The sequence below is a fragment of the Arvicola amphibius genome, chromosome 7 (assembly GCF_903992535.2).
Source record: "Arvicola amphibius chromosome 7, mArvAmp1.2, whole genome shotgun sequence".
NCBI lineage: Eukaryota > Metazoa > Chordata > Mammalia > Rodentia > Cricetidae > Arvicola > Arvicola amphibius.
This window is the reverse complement of record NC_052053.1, coordinates 47,018,492-47,033,514: the sequence shown is the minus strand read 5'-3', so window position 1 is coordinate 47,033,514 and position 15,023 is coordinate 47,018,492. Positions and strand designations below refer to the sequence as shown.

Sequence of the window (15,023 nt, the reverse complement as noted above, 5' to 3'; positions counted from 1 at the left end):
GTTCCAGGACAGGTTCCAAAGCTACAGAGAAACGCTGTCTAGAAAACCAAAAAACAAGCAAGCAAACAAAAACAAAACAAAACCAAAACCCTTATTTCTAGCTGGACGACAGTGGTAAACGCCTTTAATCCCAGCACTTGGGAGGCAAAGGCAAGTGAATCTTTGAATTCGAGGCTAGCCTGGTCTATAAAGCAAGTTCAGGACAGGCTCTTCCCTTGGAAAATATGAATTAGCAAAGCTCACTTAAAATTGAGAAGATGAGTGAACATTTAACAATTTATGAAAACCTTATTATCAACAAACAAAATGAATATATAACAAAATTAATCAACACCAAAAATAAACCAAGGTAATTAACAAACTGTATAAAATAATCTGCCTTATGACAAAAAAGGAATTATGGGTTGTTCTCATTTATGGGCACTAATTTCAAAGTTCTAAAAATAATACATCAACAATCAAGCATTGTATCACAGAATAATGACATTTACAAGCTGATACTATTATAATTTACCAAAGGCACAGGGAAAAAAAAGGCTCTATCATATCAACAAAATATAAAAGCAGAAATTGATAGTTTATTATTCACTGATAAAACTTAAGGCTGTTAATTTCTAACTTTCCCACAGCGACGAACCTGCACTTGAATAGACGTCAGTGCAGGCATCTACTGTGGGTAAATGGTCTTCCCACGTGCTACTCCACCGATTAAAAAGCACACCAAGCACAGCATTGGCAGCCATGCCTCTTGGCTACACATGGAGCCTCTTGGACAGTGCTATTCAACTATAGCTTTAGAGCCAGTCAGTGGATGGCAGGGTCAGCTTAGAGTACCAGAATTGATGTTACTTCAGTAAGAACAGAAGGACAGAAGGATGGTGTCTACCCTCACAACCATTAACAAATACATGGCAAAAAGGAAAGAGTTTGGCTATAAACTGGCAATTTATTAACTTCTAGAGGAAATGAACCCTGTATTAGGTACACATATGCAAAGAAAGGACAAACATGTCATCTCTCAGACATGCCCATGTAATTTGCAGTGAGAGGGAGCACAAAGAGAAGATATAACATCTAGATCACTCCTGAACACAGACAGCTCATTTGTTCCCTTTGTCATTTCACCATTCCTCATTCTTGGGGATGTGATTTGTACATGCAGCAGCTATCCCTCACCAAGAGGTACACTAACAAATGGGGGTCACAACACAGTAAGGCACCAGGACAGAAGAATATGGTTCACTGAAGACTCTGCACAGCAGGAACTAGTGCCCATACGAATCGGTCCCCTAAGCTTTTTGAACTGGAACCAAATGTCTATCATGCTTAAGCTAGCCCATGTGCAGTTTCTGTTACTTGCAACTGACTCTGATCTTAACTGATAAAAGGTAGTGTCAGATATTAAGGAAAATAAAAATGAAAAGAAAAAAACAAGAGCAAGAGTATCATACCCAAAGGATTCTTCTTGTCTTTACATTTTTCTTTGAATTCAAGGATAATTTTTTTCATAAGTTCATCAACAGCTGCATTGGAAGGTGCACACACGAGGACTCGGTTTTGCTTGATTTTGGCGTTGAAGTTTTCATCTGAATGGCCCTTTCTCTGGTTCTACAATTTGTCATACAGTAGACAAACAACAATGAGCTATAGTCTTGGGATTCAAATCTTTGTCTGCTTGCAAATTCTCACAATGGTTAAAGCAAAGCATCTATTCCTCCCACAATATGAAGGTACTGTGGTATGGGATGCAGGGGCACATTGCACAGCACTTATGAGAACATCCAAGACCCTAGACTTCAATCCCAGTACCAGAGAAACAAACAAAAGCAAACTGAAGCCAGGTAGTGGTAGAGCATGCCTTTAATCCCAGCACTCGGGAGGCAGAGGCAGGAGGATCTCTGTGAGTTTGAGGCCAGCCTGGCCTACAGAGCAAGTTCCAAAACAGTCAGGGATGTTGTACAGAGAAACCCTGTCAAGAAGAAACAAAAAACAAGACTTCTCTGGCATCAAGTTTATCACAACTGTTTGGATGCTCTATGCCTTACTTTTATTTATTTCACCATTATATAATAGTCCAACCAACATTTAGCTCAAGAATACATCCAAAAGGCTGGAGAGATGGCTCAGCAGTAAAAGAGCACTGACTGCTCTTCCAGAGGTTTCAGGTTCAATTACCAGCACCCAAATCATGGCCCACAAGTTCCAGAAGAATCAGGTATCATCTGATCTCTGTAAGCACTGCATACATGCTATATAGAAATACATATGGGCATAACACACACACACACAAAATTAAAAACAGTAATAATAATAAAGTTTTTCAAATACACAAAAGGGAAGGGCACTTTAGTACTCACGTGCCTCTTAATTCAGGTCAAGCCAAGTAGAGGCTAACAGTGTCACACCTACCTCTGTCAATAAGCGGTACAAGAGACCAACAATGGTTTTTGATTTTCCTGTTCCAGGTGGTCCATGAATCAAACAGATTTTGGCAACAGATGGTGAGTGTTTCACCATTGCATATGCAGTTTCAATGGCTTTCTTTTGATCTTCATTGAAGTCTTTTAGGTAGGTAATCTGTAGAGAAGATGTGTAGTGAGTTCTTTCTGTGATGACACATGGGAGAAGTAATGAACAACACTCGTTCAACTTTCTTCCTCTATGGCAAACAAAACAAGCATCTAAGGAACTGACCTAGGGACCACTTTCACAACTAGAGGAAATCTAATCAGTTATTAATTACTTACTAATGTCTACAGGCTTCAGCCCACTTATATAAATATGACAATTTTTTACATAAGCTTTTCTTTTGGAATTATTCTGATTATTTCCCTTTAGTCAATTTTCTGCTTACATGGTAAAGGATTCTAGGAATATTTCTTTCCTCATACAATGTCACACACTGAAAAATAGTTTTCATAGCCAAACCACATTGAAGCTTCAGTTTTACCTTCAATCTGGATAGCCATACTCCTGACCTCTCTAACTCTTTAATCTAAGACTTCTAAGGTACAAAGTGATGGGATAATGACCACAGAAGCCTAAGTGTGCAACCTATACAAGGTGCATATAAAATAAGGGCTTAGAAATACTTGTTTCCCTTTCTATGTCCTTTCTCATTTCTAAACTATATATATATATATATATATATATATATATATATATATATATATATATATATAAATTTTACAGTGAAAACTACAGGTTCATCCCTTCATTTACAACAATCCCACGGTTCTCCACCAATATTCCAATGCAAAACTCCCACCACAAAACCTGTGAACAAGTGGTGAATGGTACACACCCAGTAAACACTGAAGCAGATGCTAATGAACAGTTGAAGGGTTTTTTTTTTTTCTTTTCTTGGTTTTTTTGGAGACAGGGTTTCTCTGTGTAGCCCTGACTGTCCTGAAACTTGCTCTGTTGGCCCAGCTGTCCTCGAATTCAGAGATCTACCTGCTTCTGTCTCCTGTGTGCTGGGGTTAAAGGCATTTGCCACCCCCAACCAGCAGAATGGTGCTCTTTCGACACACCCTTTTTACTGTCTTATACTTAGCCAGACATAAGATAACCCACTTGTACACCTTGAAAAACTGAAGGAAACTAAACACCACTGTGCACAAGCATACAGGACCATTCAACAGCTAAAAGTATCCTGTTAAAAGTTCTCTCACTTTCCCTAGCACCATTCAAATAAGCACTCACAATTCTTTCAGATGTTGTAGTTAATAGGTCTTTGGTACAGAAGTCCATGGGGTTTGGATTTAGAACAGCTCTGGCCAACTGGTTCCGACCACTCAACAAAGACATGGCTTTCAATTTCCTCTGTGTAGTTACTAGAGAACTGATTACAAGACATCTTGTAAATTCATGTAGTCTGGCTGCCAAGTTATCTTGTGTCTGGATGCACAAGGAACACTCAGTTTTTCCACTGCTCACTATAATCAAAAAGGAGAAAAGCCATCAGTGAGAAAAGGTTAGTCACATGTGTTTAGAACTTGTATTTTATATGATGTACTAAATAAGCCACTTATACTTGCTAAACGTAAAATTATTCTCATTTATTTTATGCAGGAGTTGGTCCTGGGTTTTGTGGAGTGAGTTTTATACTTGAACGGTTGATAGAGAACTGTATGGGATTGTTGCAAATGAAATGAACCTGTAGTTTTCACTTTTAAAAGAACAAAATAATATTCCTGTCCTTCAAAGAAAAATGTCAAATAAATATGTCAGACAGTAGTGACTGCTTATGGAGAAGCAGAGATGCGATGAGGAAGGAATGGGGGTACAGAGGTGGACAAGCTGGCCAGTGTCTTCCTGACAAAATGATACTAAGCAGAGACGTGAAATAAGGATTTTGAAAGCTTTATTCCTTTGAGGAAAAGAGAGCTACAAGCAAAGACTCATCAAGCACAGAGAACAGGAGGTAGAAGTGTGCTGGGAGTAACTCAAATATAGGGAGGCAGAGCCAGTACAGCTGGAAGGAAAAGAAGGCATGTATTACAAGATAAAGAGCAAAATGGAGTGTATTTTTGTAGAATTCTGGGTAACACAATAATGACTCAGAATGCTATTCACTTAGGTAGAAAGACATATGTTGTCTCTGTATAGATAACAGGCTCTGCCTCATCCATTAAAAAATAATAACTTCCTAACTGTGTATGGTGGCACACGACTTTAATCCCAGCCCTTGAGTCAAGAGGATCTCTGTGAGTTTGAGGATAGCCTGGTTGACAAAGGTTTTTCCACAGAGAAATGCTATATTGAAAAACTAAAACTAAGAAAAAAAATTCACTTCTTACTTCAAACCAAGAATTAAGAGCTAGATACTGGATGTAGTGGTGCACACCTTTAATCCCAGCACTCAGGAGAGACAAGGAAGGCAGATCTGAGTTCCGGGACAGCCAGGGGCTACATAGAGAAACCCTGCCTCAAAAAACAAAACAAAACAAAAAGAATAAAGTGCTATGGGAAAAGTGACAGATGTGATGATTGCTGGATGTAGGGTAAAATGGACATAAACAATCAGTCAACCTGCAATGAAGAAGTGGTTGTGAAAGACAAAGGACCAGAAACGAACACAAAGATTTAAACTATAGCTTTTCAAATACAGAGATTCAACAATTTTGAACTAAAAGGATTTCAGGAAAAGAAATAATTGTAAATTTGATGATTATAAATTTGGCAAACGTTAATCATTTTCAAGAGTCAAAAGCAAAAATTAAGTCACATAAGTCTGCTGAAAATCTTCCACACAAAGAATCAAGATAAGGCACGGGAGCTCAAGGCCAGCCTGGTCTACAAAGTGCATTCCAAGACAGCCAGGGTTACACAGAAAAACCCTGTCTTGAAAAAAACAAACAAAGAATCGAGCTAAACTTGGCATATCAGTTAGAATGCAGCCTGGTGGGACAGTCTCAGGAGGATCAATGCAACTTTGAAAACATGATACAATAAGGCTGAAGAATAAGGAAATAATCTTTTCTTCATATAAATAAGAATAAAAATCAAAAGGGCAGACTGACAAAGATGTGGTCTTTGCAGTAAACCACAACTACGTTTTGAATCACGCTATACAACCTATAGCAGCAGTTTCTTATGAGGCTGAAGCAGGAGGATTACTTTAACCTAAGAGCTCAAAAACAGCTGGGACAATATCGAGAGGCCTACAAAAAAAAAAAAAAAAGCTTCTATTCTGAATTGCAGATTAGTGTTAGGAAACAATAGTGGCTACATAGTACTTCTGAACCATAGCTTCCATTAGTAACAAGGAATAATTCTGACCACCTTTGAAGAACACTACAAATGTTAAGAAAAATAAAACACACTGCTTGGAAGATGTAAATTAAAGCTACAAGGGAGAAATCTCTACAAAGCAATGAAAGTGATGGACAGTAAATTTCCAAGCTCAAGCTACCTTGTAATAAATTGTTTGTTCTAAATAGCAATTAGTCAGAAAACTTAAGTTGGAATGTGACTTATTAAACAAATGACTTAAAATAATATGTAAAAACGATGGATGGAAGAATGCATCAGAAGAGGACATTAAAACAAAGCTTGAGGCTGCAGACATGGCTCAATGGTTAAGAGCATATACTGCTCTTCCAGAGAACCTGAGTTAGTTTTTTAAGGACCCATGCTGGGCAGCTCATAACTGCCTGTAACTCCAGCTCCAAGGGAAGCCAGCATGTCTAGCCTCAGCAGTGACCTCCACTCATGTGCACATATCCACATACACATAATTCAAGTTTTTAAATAGTAAGCAGTAAACAAGGATCTTAAGTAGAAAAGAAATCTAAATAGCCAGTGATCAACCTGGAATATAACAAAATACAGGGCTAAGGAAGCACAGTGTGCAGAAAATGAGAATCTCCTTGCTGACACCTCATTTACTTACTGACTGAAGTACGGCGAAACTTATGAACATAACCACAGTAATAGGCATTTCGATCTTGCATGTTATTCTCGTCCATATCTTTCTCCTCTCTATTTAGATTCTCAGGAACCAAAAACACCAGATCATTTTCCTTTGGATGAAGCTGTTTAGCTAGTTCAGATTCCTCCAGGTAAACTATGAAACAAAAATTAGCATTTATGCAACTCTTAACAGATTTCAAGATCAACTTCTAAGCAATTAAACCTTTGTACTAAGCTCCAAAGTACAAGTGGATTAAAGTCCTGATGGATTCTATTTATTAAAAGGGTGATATAAGCCAATAAAAATGTAAAAATACTGAGTGCAAATCATAACAGTAGCAGTTGTGGTAGCCTATACATGACCTGAAAAAGATCAAGCCAATTCAGAACTCCAGCAATGAAAGCAGACGGGCTCCATAGGGCCCACCACAAGCTGAGTTGTTACTGGCAGTTGATAGCTTCTAAGGGAGGAAGGGTCACTTTTCTTTAGGAGAATGAACACTGGTAAGATTCCAGAGACTCTAGTGGATGGCCCCACATCCAGGCACAGAAGGCTTTAAAAAAAATCAGTTGTGCGGTAGTGGGGCATGTCTTTATACTCAAGGCAAAAACAGGCAGATCGCCGGGAGATGGTGGCGCACGCCTTTAATCCCAGCATTCGGGAGGCAGAGGCAGGCAGATCTCTGTGAGTTCGAGACCAACCTGGTCTACAGGCTCCAAAGCCACAGAGAAACCCTGTCTCGAAAAACCAAAAAAAAAAAAAAAAAAAAAAAAAAAAAAACCAAAACAGGCAGATCTCTTGAGTTCAAGGCTAGGTCATCTTTAAGTTCCAGGTCAACCAGGGACTACACAGAGAAGCTCTGTCCAGAAAAAAAAAAAAAAAAGAAAAAAAAGAAAAGAAAAGAAAGGTAATTAAAAATTACAGAAAGAGCCAGGTAGGGGTGGCGCATGTCTTTAATCCCAGCACTTGGGAAGCAGAGGCAGGCAGATCTCTATGAGTTTTAGGCCAACCTGGTTCAAGTGCTGGGTACTGAACTTGGATCCTCTTTAAGAGTAATTAGTACCTGCTTTTAACCACTGAGCCACCTTTCCTGCCCCCAAACGGGAACCTTTAAAAAGATTGTTTTATTTATCTGTGTGTCCATGTACACACAACTGGAGGGTGGGATGAATGTCAGAGCAAAGCTTGGATGGGTCTTTCTCTCCTTCTCCCATGATCTCAAACTCAAACCAGACTTGGCAGGTCGGGGCTTCATCCACTGAGGTATCCCACCAGCCTAGAACTTGCAATTTTATACATAAAAAATTCTCATGATCTCAAAAGTGAAAAGAAAACAATCACCAAATAAATACCTTTCTTGGTATTAGACAACGTCAGAAATAGATCCAGCATACCAACAAATGTTCCAATGAAAAACATTCACTTTCAGACACTTCAGAGGCAAAGCTAATGTAAATTAAAGACGACAGAGGAACTCTCCCCTCTCATCCATCTAGATAGGGTTTCTCTTTGTAGCCCTAGCTGTCGTGGAACTAGCTTTGTAGACCAGGCTGGCCTCAAACTCAACCTGCCTCTGCTTCCCAAGTGCTGGGATTAAAGGTGTCTGCCACTACACCTGGCCAAGACAGAACTTAAAGTCATTTATGGCATTTCAAACAAGGGAGAAATGATAGTTGTAAATGAGTGTGAAGGCAGAGGCAGGTGAACCTCTGAGTTAAAGGACAACTTAGTCTACACACACACACACACACACACACACACACACACACACACACGGAAAATACTGAAATAAACCTAGCCATATTTGGGTTGTGAAAACTATCGTGAACAAGAAATTTCAAATATGTGTTAGAAGTATAGCTCTGTGGTAGAAAGCAAAGGTTCTGAGTTCTAATCCCAGACCACAAAATAAAGAAATTAAAAACAAAAACAGGAGGCCGGGCGGTGGTGGCGCACGCCTTTAATCCCAGCACTCGGGAGGCAGAGGCAGGCAGATCTCTGAGTTCGAGGCCAGCCTGGTCTACAAGAGCTAGTTCCAGGACAGGCTCTAGAAACTACAGGGAAACCCTGTCTCGAAAAACAAAAAAAAAAAAAAAAAAAAAGCCAAAAACAGGAAAGAAAGAAAAGCTCACTAGAGAGGTTGTTGATTACAGATGGAAAACAGTGACTTCACAGGAGATACTCAGCAACCAAGGCATCAGAATCAATCTTCACCAAGAAAAGCCATCCTCCTGCTCTATTTTTACCAAAATCACAAAACCTCAAGTCTAAGGCAACATCTGGGAAACAAAGGGAGTGTTCTACAAACTAACGGAGCAATATTTTTTAGGCATCAAAGACACACAGTAAAATAGGCTAAAGAACTAGCTATTCTAGAACACTGAACACTCAGAAGACAGTACAACTACTGATGTTTGAACTCTAAATCCCAGGACAGAAAACAAACATTAGTGGAACCATGGTATGGTATGAATGAGGTCTCATACTCAGTATTATAGCAATACTAATCCCTGGCTTCATATCCATATATACAAGATGTTAACATGTAAAAAGGTTTGCTGAGCCAGGCGATGGTGGCGCACACCTTTAATCCCAGCACTCAGGAGGCAGAGGCAGGCAGATATCTGAGTTCAATGCCAGCCTAGACTACAAAAGTTCCAGGACAGGATCCAAAGCTACAGAGAAACCCAGTCTCAAAAGCAAACAAACAAACAAAAAGGTTTGCTGAAAATTATATGTGGATTGTAAGTTTTACATCTTTTTGAACTCTAAAGTTGTATGAAAAAGTCAGTTCTTCTAATTCAAATGCCAAGGTTTATCACCTTACACCACTCTATTAACCTTCCTCTCTTGAAAGCCATTTCCTAACAATACCAATATACTCCTATGTTTGCTCTACTCAAAATACACAAGAGTTCAAGAACTACTAAGCCAGTTTTACCATAAATGTAGTAGGATCTTGGTGAATTATATTGTGTATTTGGTGCAGAAGAAACGTCACTATTATTATTTTACTTTTATTGTTCCTCTTTGTTGATTCAATAGTACAAAAAGTGCTATGTGTAGGGACATGAACCTTAAATTCTCAGCACTCAGGAGGCAGAGACAAGCAGATCTTTGTGAATTTGAGGTGAGCCTGGTTGACTAATGAGTTCTAGGCCAGCTAGGGTGATAAAGCAAGACTCTGTCTCAAAAAAAAAAAAAAAAAAGAAAATCATTTGTCTATGAAATGTTCACTTTTTAGCTATTCATAGTCTACATATCACGTACATATGCACTAAAATGCCTGTTTAACTGAACTGAGCATTTCTTTTTATCTCAAATAATGTTTTCTGCCTTACTGTCTCATCATAATCAAGCTAAATGAGATAATTTACATGGCTATCTTCATCTGATCACTGGCTGCTGCCAGTCTGTCTACATTACTGCTGGGGGCTGTAAGAGCTTGTCCCACTGGGTTACCTTACCAGTCCCTGACACTTCTTCTCAAGTAGAAATTTCCAATGATCACATCACATATTTCAAGTTGCATATGAACTTACTCATAAACTCCCAGTATTTTTTATAGTCGGCTGGAAATTTTCGTAAATGCAAATGATAGAAATTCTCTTTATTTGGAGAGTTGAACCATTCCTGTGCCACCTACATAAAGCAATAAAAGCAAACTAAGAAATAAAGAACATACAGCAAAACTTCCCAAACTGAGCTACAGGGAAAGTAGAGCAGAATCCCAAGTGAAAGTCTAAAAATCATTGTGGGGTTTAATGAAATTGTTCAACACTGTGACCAGTTCAATTCAGCAGCCATTAGCCACATTTGCTTCTATTTGTTAACTGCACTTCTAAAGGCTAAAACTACTATTCCTCAGTTGAAATAGACTACTTTTCATGGCCAGCAGACACCTGGAGCCCTGATCCAGTTCACTGTGAAAGCATCTGTTGCTCCTACATCTTGCTGGTAGCACACGCTTCATAATGAGACCTATATTTGACCTATATTTTCCTCAGTCTCTGGGAATTTGCACAAGCACTCTTCCTGTCAATTTCCGTGTCACACCTACCAGTCTTCCAAAGACTCAAATCAAACTCAGAAGTATCTTTGGTGATCGTAAGTCCAAATTTACAAAAGAAAATGCTAGTGTAAAAAGGTTATTTTACACTTTAAAAAAAAAAAAAACAAACAAAAAACTTTGGGACCTTAAGGATTTTGTTTTTATAGTAACACTTTGACTCAAGTGGCAAAATCTGCAACTGGCCTTTAATTCCTCTCATGGAACTGTTCATCTCCTGGAGCTGAACTGCTTCTGCTCAAAGTTAACAGTCATTCCTCAGGAGTGACTGACAGCCCATCTTAATACTATCCCTTCCTTTTGACTAAAAATATGCAACAGGAGCTTTCCTACCATGTAAAGGGGATGAGTGTACTCAAGAGGCTCTTCCCCGCTCCTGGGAGAATAAACATTACAACCTAACCAGGTTAAGGCTCAAATCAGAGCCATTTTATCAACCTCAAGTCATATATTCTAAAGTGTACTTGTGGCCTTTCCATCTCCACAGTTACTACCAAAACAAAGCCACTCATTCTCTCCCCAAGTTGCTGTAACCAACCTGCAAGCAGTTTGCTAGATCTGCTGTTAGCCTTTCTACCGTTTATTCTCTACCAACATTCAACTAAGGATGAATAAGGAATAAACTAATGTATATTATTACTCCCTGGTCTAAATACTGATGAACTCAAAGCCCTCCAATACCTTCTCACTGAAATGAGTACATACTCAAACATAAGATGGACTATATGCTCATAAGTATTTCTTTGATTTTTATCTACAGAAGGGGAAAGAATTAAAGCATACTTACTGTTTCAAAAGTGTTCAATATAATCAAAGGGAGAAAAACATTAAAATACTCTGCATAATCTTGAAATCGGACGGGCACAGATCTTGAGATAGATTGACAGAGACTTGTCGGGGCGCCACATTTATCAAAGTTCAAAAACATTTGGTATTTCCACTTTAAGACCTCCTTAATGAAGGTGTCAAAGATAGACTGCGATGGTAAGGGAATATTCAGTCGAGAGGAAGCCGACATAGGCCTGGTCTCACTAAGTATAGGCTTGTAACTATGTCTGCTGGAATTGCCTGGAGTCCGAAAATGAGAAATATTGCATAAACTTTTCACCTCAGCCACTGGCTTCTGAGACACCAGGGAAGAGGGTGATGTCACCTTCAAATTAGGTTGTGCCACACTCGGCTTTTTTAGTGCTGACTGAAGAATGGTACTTTCCAAAGACTTGGAAAAATTGGCAGTTCGTGAAGCACTGCTTGAGCTAAATATCTTGGTAGTAGTACGTCTCGAGGGCCTGGCTACAGAAAGAGGTTTACGAAACACGTCGTCATCTGATGGTTTAGCTTCAGAGTGTCTTGGGCAGTATTCACCCTGGTTTATCGTGGATTCAACACAGTCTTTGTACTTACACTTTGTGACACTCAAAGACTCCAACTGAGGATGACTTACAGAATCTTCTCTCTGAACTGTATCTTTATGAGCCACTATAATTGGTTTATTATTTTCCACCTGTGAGCACAGATCCATATCTAGAGGATCATGTTGTGTTAGGAATAAATTGTCATCATCTGTATCACTGTCAGACTCTGGCTCTGTAGCTTTCACAGCATCTTCACCCACAAGGTCCTCATCTGTCGGCACTCCTTCACTTGACACTCCAGACTCACACTGTTTCACAAGACCAGCTAGACCAATCACCTGAGGATAGGAAATGGCTTTTGCCACTTCTGGTTTAGAAGGCATGCATTTTTCTAATTGCTTCTCATTACTGTTAGCAGGTGGCTCACTTCCTCTATGATTATCTGGCCCATCAGAGTCTGGTACAAGGACGTCTGAACCCAGCACTATTCTTCTCACAGTATTTTTGTAATCAAGGTCTCGTTTTTTATGTGGTCTGAATCTCATAAGTTTTTGAAACTGAAATTCCTGGCTTGTCAGAAACTTCTTATTTTTGAAGGACGGAATTAATTTAGCCTTTCTGGGAATGTTAACTATTCCAACAGTCTTACCATGATGACGTAATTGGGATGTATACTCCAAAGACCTCTGAGACAACTCAAATGCCTTCCGGGGAGCTTTTCTTAGACCAAGCTTTTCAGGCGCTGAAGATGGCTGGGGATACTGGCGAAATTTCTTTGGTGGCACAACAGCAAGAGATGTTCTACAGCTGATGTAACATGAACTCTTACTCCGACCTCTTCTGGTGTCTAAATATGTTCTCTTACTAGCCTTAGAAGCTGGGACTTTCCTAACAGGTTTAGAGTGAGGATGAAGCTTCATCAGTGAAACTGTAGAATCTCTCTCAGCACTTGAACTGAGAGCTGACGTCCCTATGTCTGTGCTTTTTAAATCACTTCCAGCAAGATCTCTGTCATCAGTCGAATGCTCAGTTATGAAGGAAAATGAAGATCTCTGAGCATCTTCAGTTGTAACTTTCTCGCACTGTTTTCTCTTATGTTTTCCTCCGGTTTTACAAAATCCCTCAACAGAAACACTACTGTATGGTTCTGTATGCTCTTCAATATCCTCTGCTTCATTTCTAACAACCTCTTCAGACACAGAGTCTACACCACAACCCAAATTATCGTTTGTACTATCAGCTACATGAGTTAGATAGCTTCTTCCTTCCTCTTGAAGGGAGTTCTTACTGTCTACTCTATGATCTTGCCAAACTGAGAACACTTCAGAAGAACTTTCAAACTCAAAAACCTGAGATTCAGAGTCCTCAAATTCAACAGGGTACTTTGTTTCTTCTTCCTTTATATTTTCCACAATGCTATTAACTACTGACCCATGCTGCTCTGGACATTCTTTCTCCATGTATACTTTGTCCTGTTTGATGTGTTTCTCAATGCCATGACTTCTCTCATCATCATCTTCATCAGAATCAGAAATAACAATAATTTGCTCATGGCAGGTATCAGCACTGTTTGGGTTAGCTGTCAAACATCTTATATCATCTTTTCTTTGTAGCTGGGATGGACTTTTACTTGAACCTGATGGAAATTGAATAACAGTGGTTTGAGCTATTAAAGCTATGTTACAAAGGTCTATTTGAGGACCTGTTACCAAAGGCTCGCTACTGCAATGAGGCACCTGTCCTTTTCCCATGTTAGAAGTCAGCACTGTACTCTTTCTCATTTCCTTATCTCTTGATTCAACTTCAACTTTTGCAGGACCCTCACATGAAGTTGTCTTCACCAGTCTATCGGTAACTGGTAACAAATCAGCAGCAGCACGGCATTCCCAGGTCTGACACTTTTTCCCATCACCATTATCTAACTCCTCGCTTTTTAACTGTTTCTTCTTTAACAGTGAACTCTTTTGACAATTTTGCTCTCCATGTTCATCATCCGAAACAGGGTCTAAAGACACATCATGTTTGATAGTATCTTCCTTTAGAAACCCTCTATCTTTTCCTGAACAGGAGTTCTCAAGGTCAGATAAAGCTGCATTTTCTTCTGGACTAATAGTATTATTGATCAAAGTACTTTTCCTGTGTTGTTTCTTTATGACATGTGATAACTTTGCACAAATCTCATCCTTCTGTGCTTTAGACTTTGGTTTTGAGTTTTTGCCAACAGTTTCATTCTTTACTGAGACATCTTCATTTGATATAGACACCTTTTCCAAAGAATCCATGCTAGAATTAGTCAATGAATGCGTTGATATTATTACTCCTCTGTCACATTCCCATTCTAGGCCATTTCTTAAAGTATTATTCTGTGGTGTATATGCAGAGTTTTCTTTTACAGACTTCTCTGTGCTTACTTTAACTTGCTCTTGAGCACGTCCAAAAAAAAGGGCCTCACTCTTCCCCTTCAAGCACAATTCAGTTGGAAGAGGCTCATCTTCATTCAAATCAAATGTAATGCTGCTTGCTGCCCTCCTCTTCTGTATTATCTGCTTTAGTCAATACTTGATTGCTGTCAGCTTTCTCGGATTCTTTAGAAGATGTGGGGCTGCAGTATTCCAGGCAATAAATGTCTTTCTTAGGCTTCCTGTCTGTTTGTTCACTTTCTTCTTTAAAAGATGGAGAAGTTTTACATGTAGAAGTCAGATCCCCAAAAGTGCTATACTGGGGCATTTTGAATTTTATGTTTTTAATTATTTGTTTCAAACACATTTGCAAGTCATGGGTTTCTTGAGTAGACAACTGCCAACCCAGAGATAAATTTCCTCGAAGGAATAAGTTAAGTTTATCCCAGAAGCGCTTACAAAGTGTTTGCTGACCAAGCTGATAACCTTCTTTGAGGAGTCCCCTAATCAACTGCACACAAGCAAGCTGGACAGAGTTAGAGGGCACAGAATGCAATGTCAATGGTGATATTATTGCTGCTCCCTTGGGGATATTTCCAGGTAACTTTTCGGAACTTCGTGCAAATGCAGTGGTAGGAAGCTTGGCACACTTGACAACAGCTTCTACCCACTGCTGAGAACTCACCCACAGCAGATGCAAGCATTTTTTATTTCTATGCAGTTCAATCACAGACACTAAAATCAGAATAAAAAATTCAGTGACTTTGTCACACACAGTACTG

The 15,023-nt window shown here is 39.2% G+C and overlaps 1 protein-coding gene across 1 annotated transcript in view; it reads right to left on the bottom strand.

The window, feature by feature from the left end:
• Setx (senataxin) overlaps positions 1–15,023 on the bottom strand; it is a 59,685-nt gene that overhangs the window by 23,117 nt on the left and 21,545 nt on the right. Inside the window, 7 exon segments of the mRNA XM_038336118.1 lie at positions 1,452–1,608; positions 2,410–2,577; positions 3,706–3,938; positions 6,398–6,571; positions 9,961–10,060; positions 11,275–14,346; positions 14,348–15,021. Of these exon segments, the coding sequence (XP_038192046.1) occupies positions 1,452–1,608; positions 2,410–2,577; positions 3,706–3,938; positions 6,398–6,571; positions 9,961–10,060; positions 11,275–14,346; positions 14,348–15,021 (4,578 nt within the window).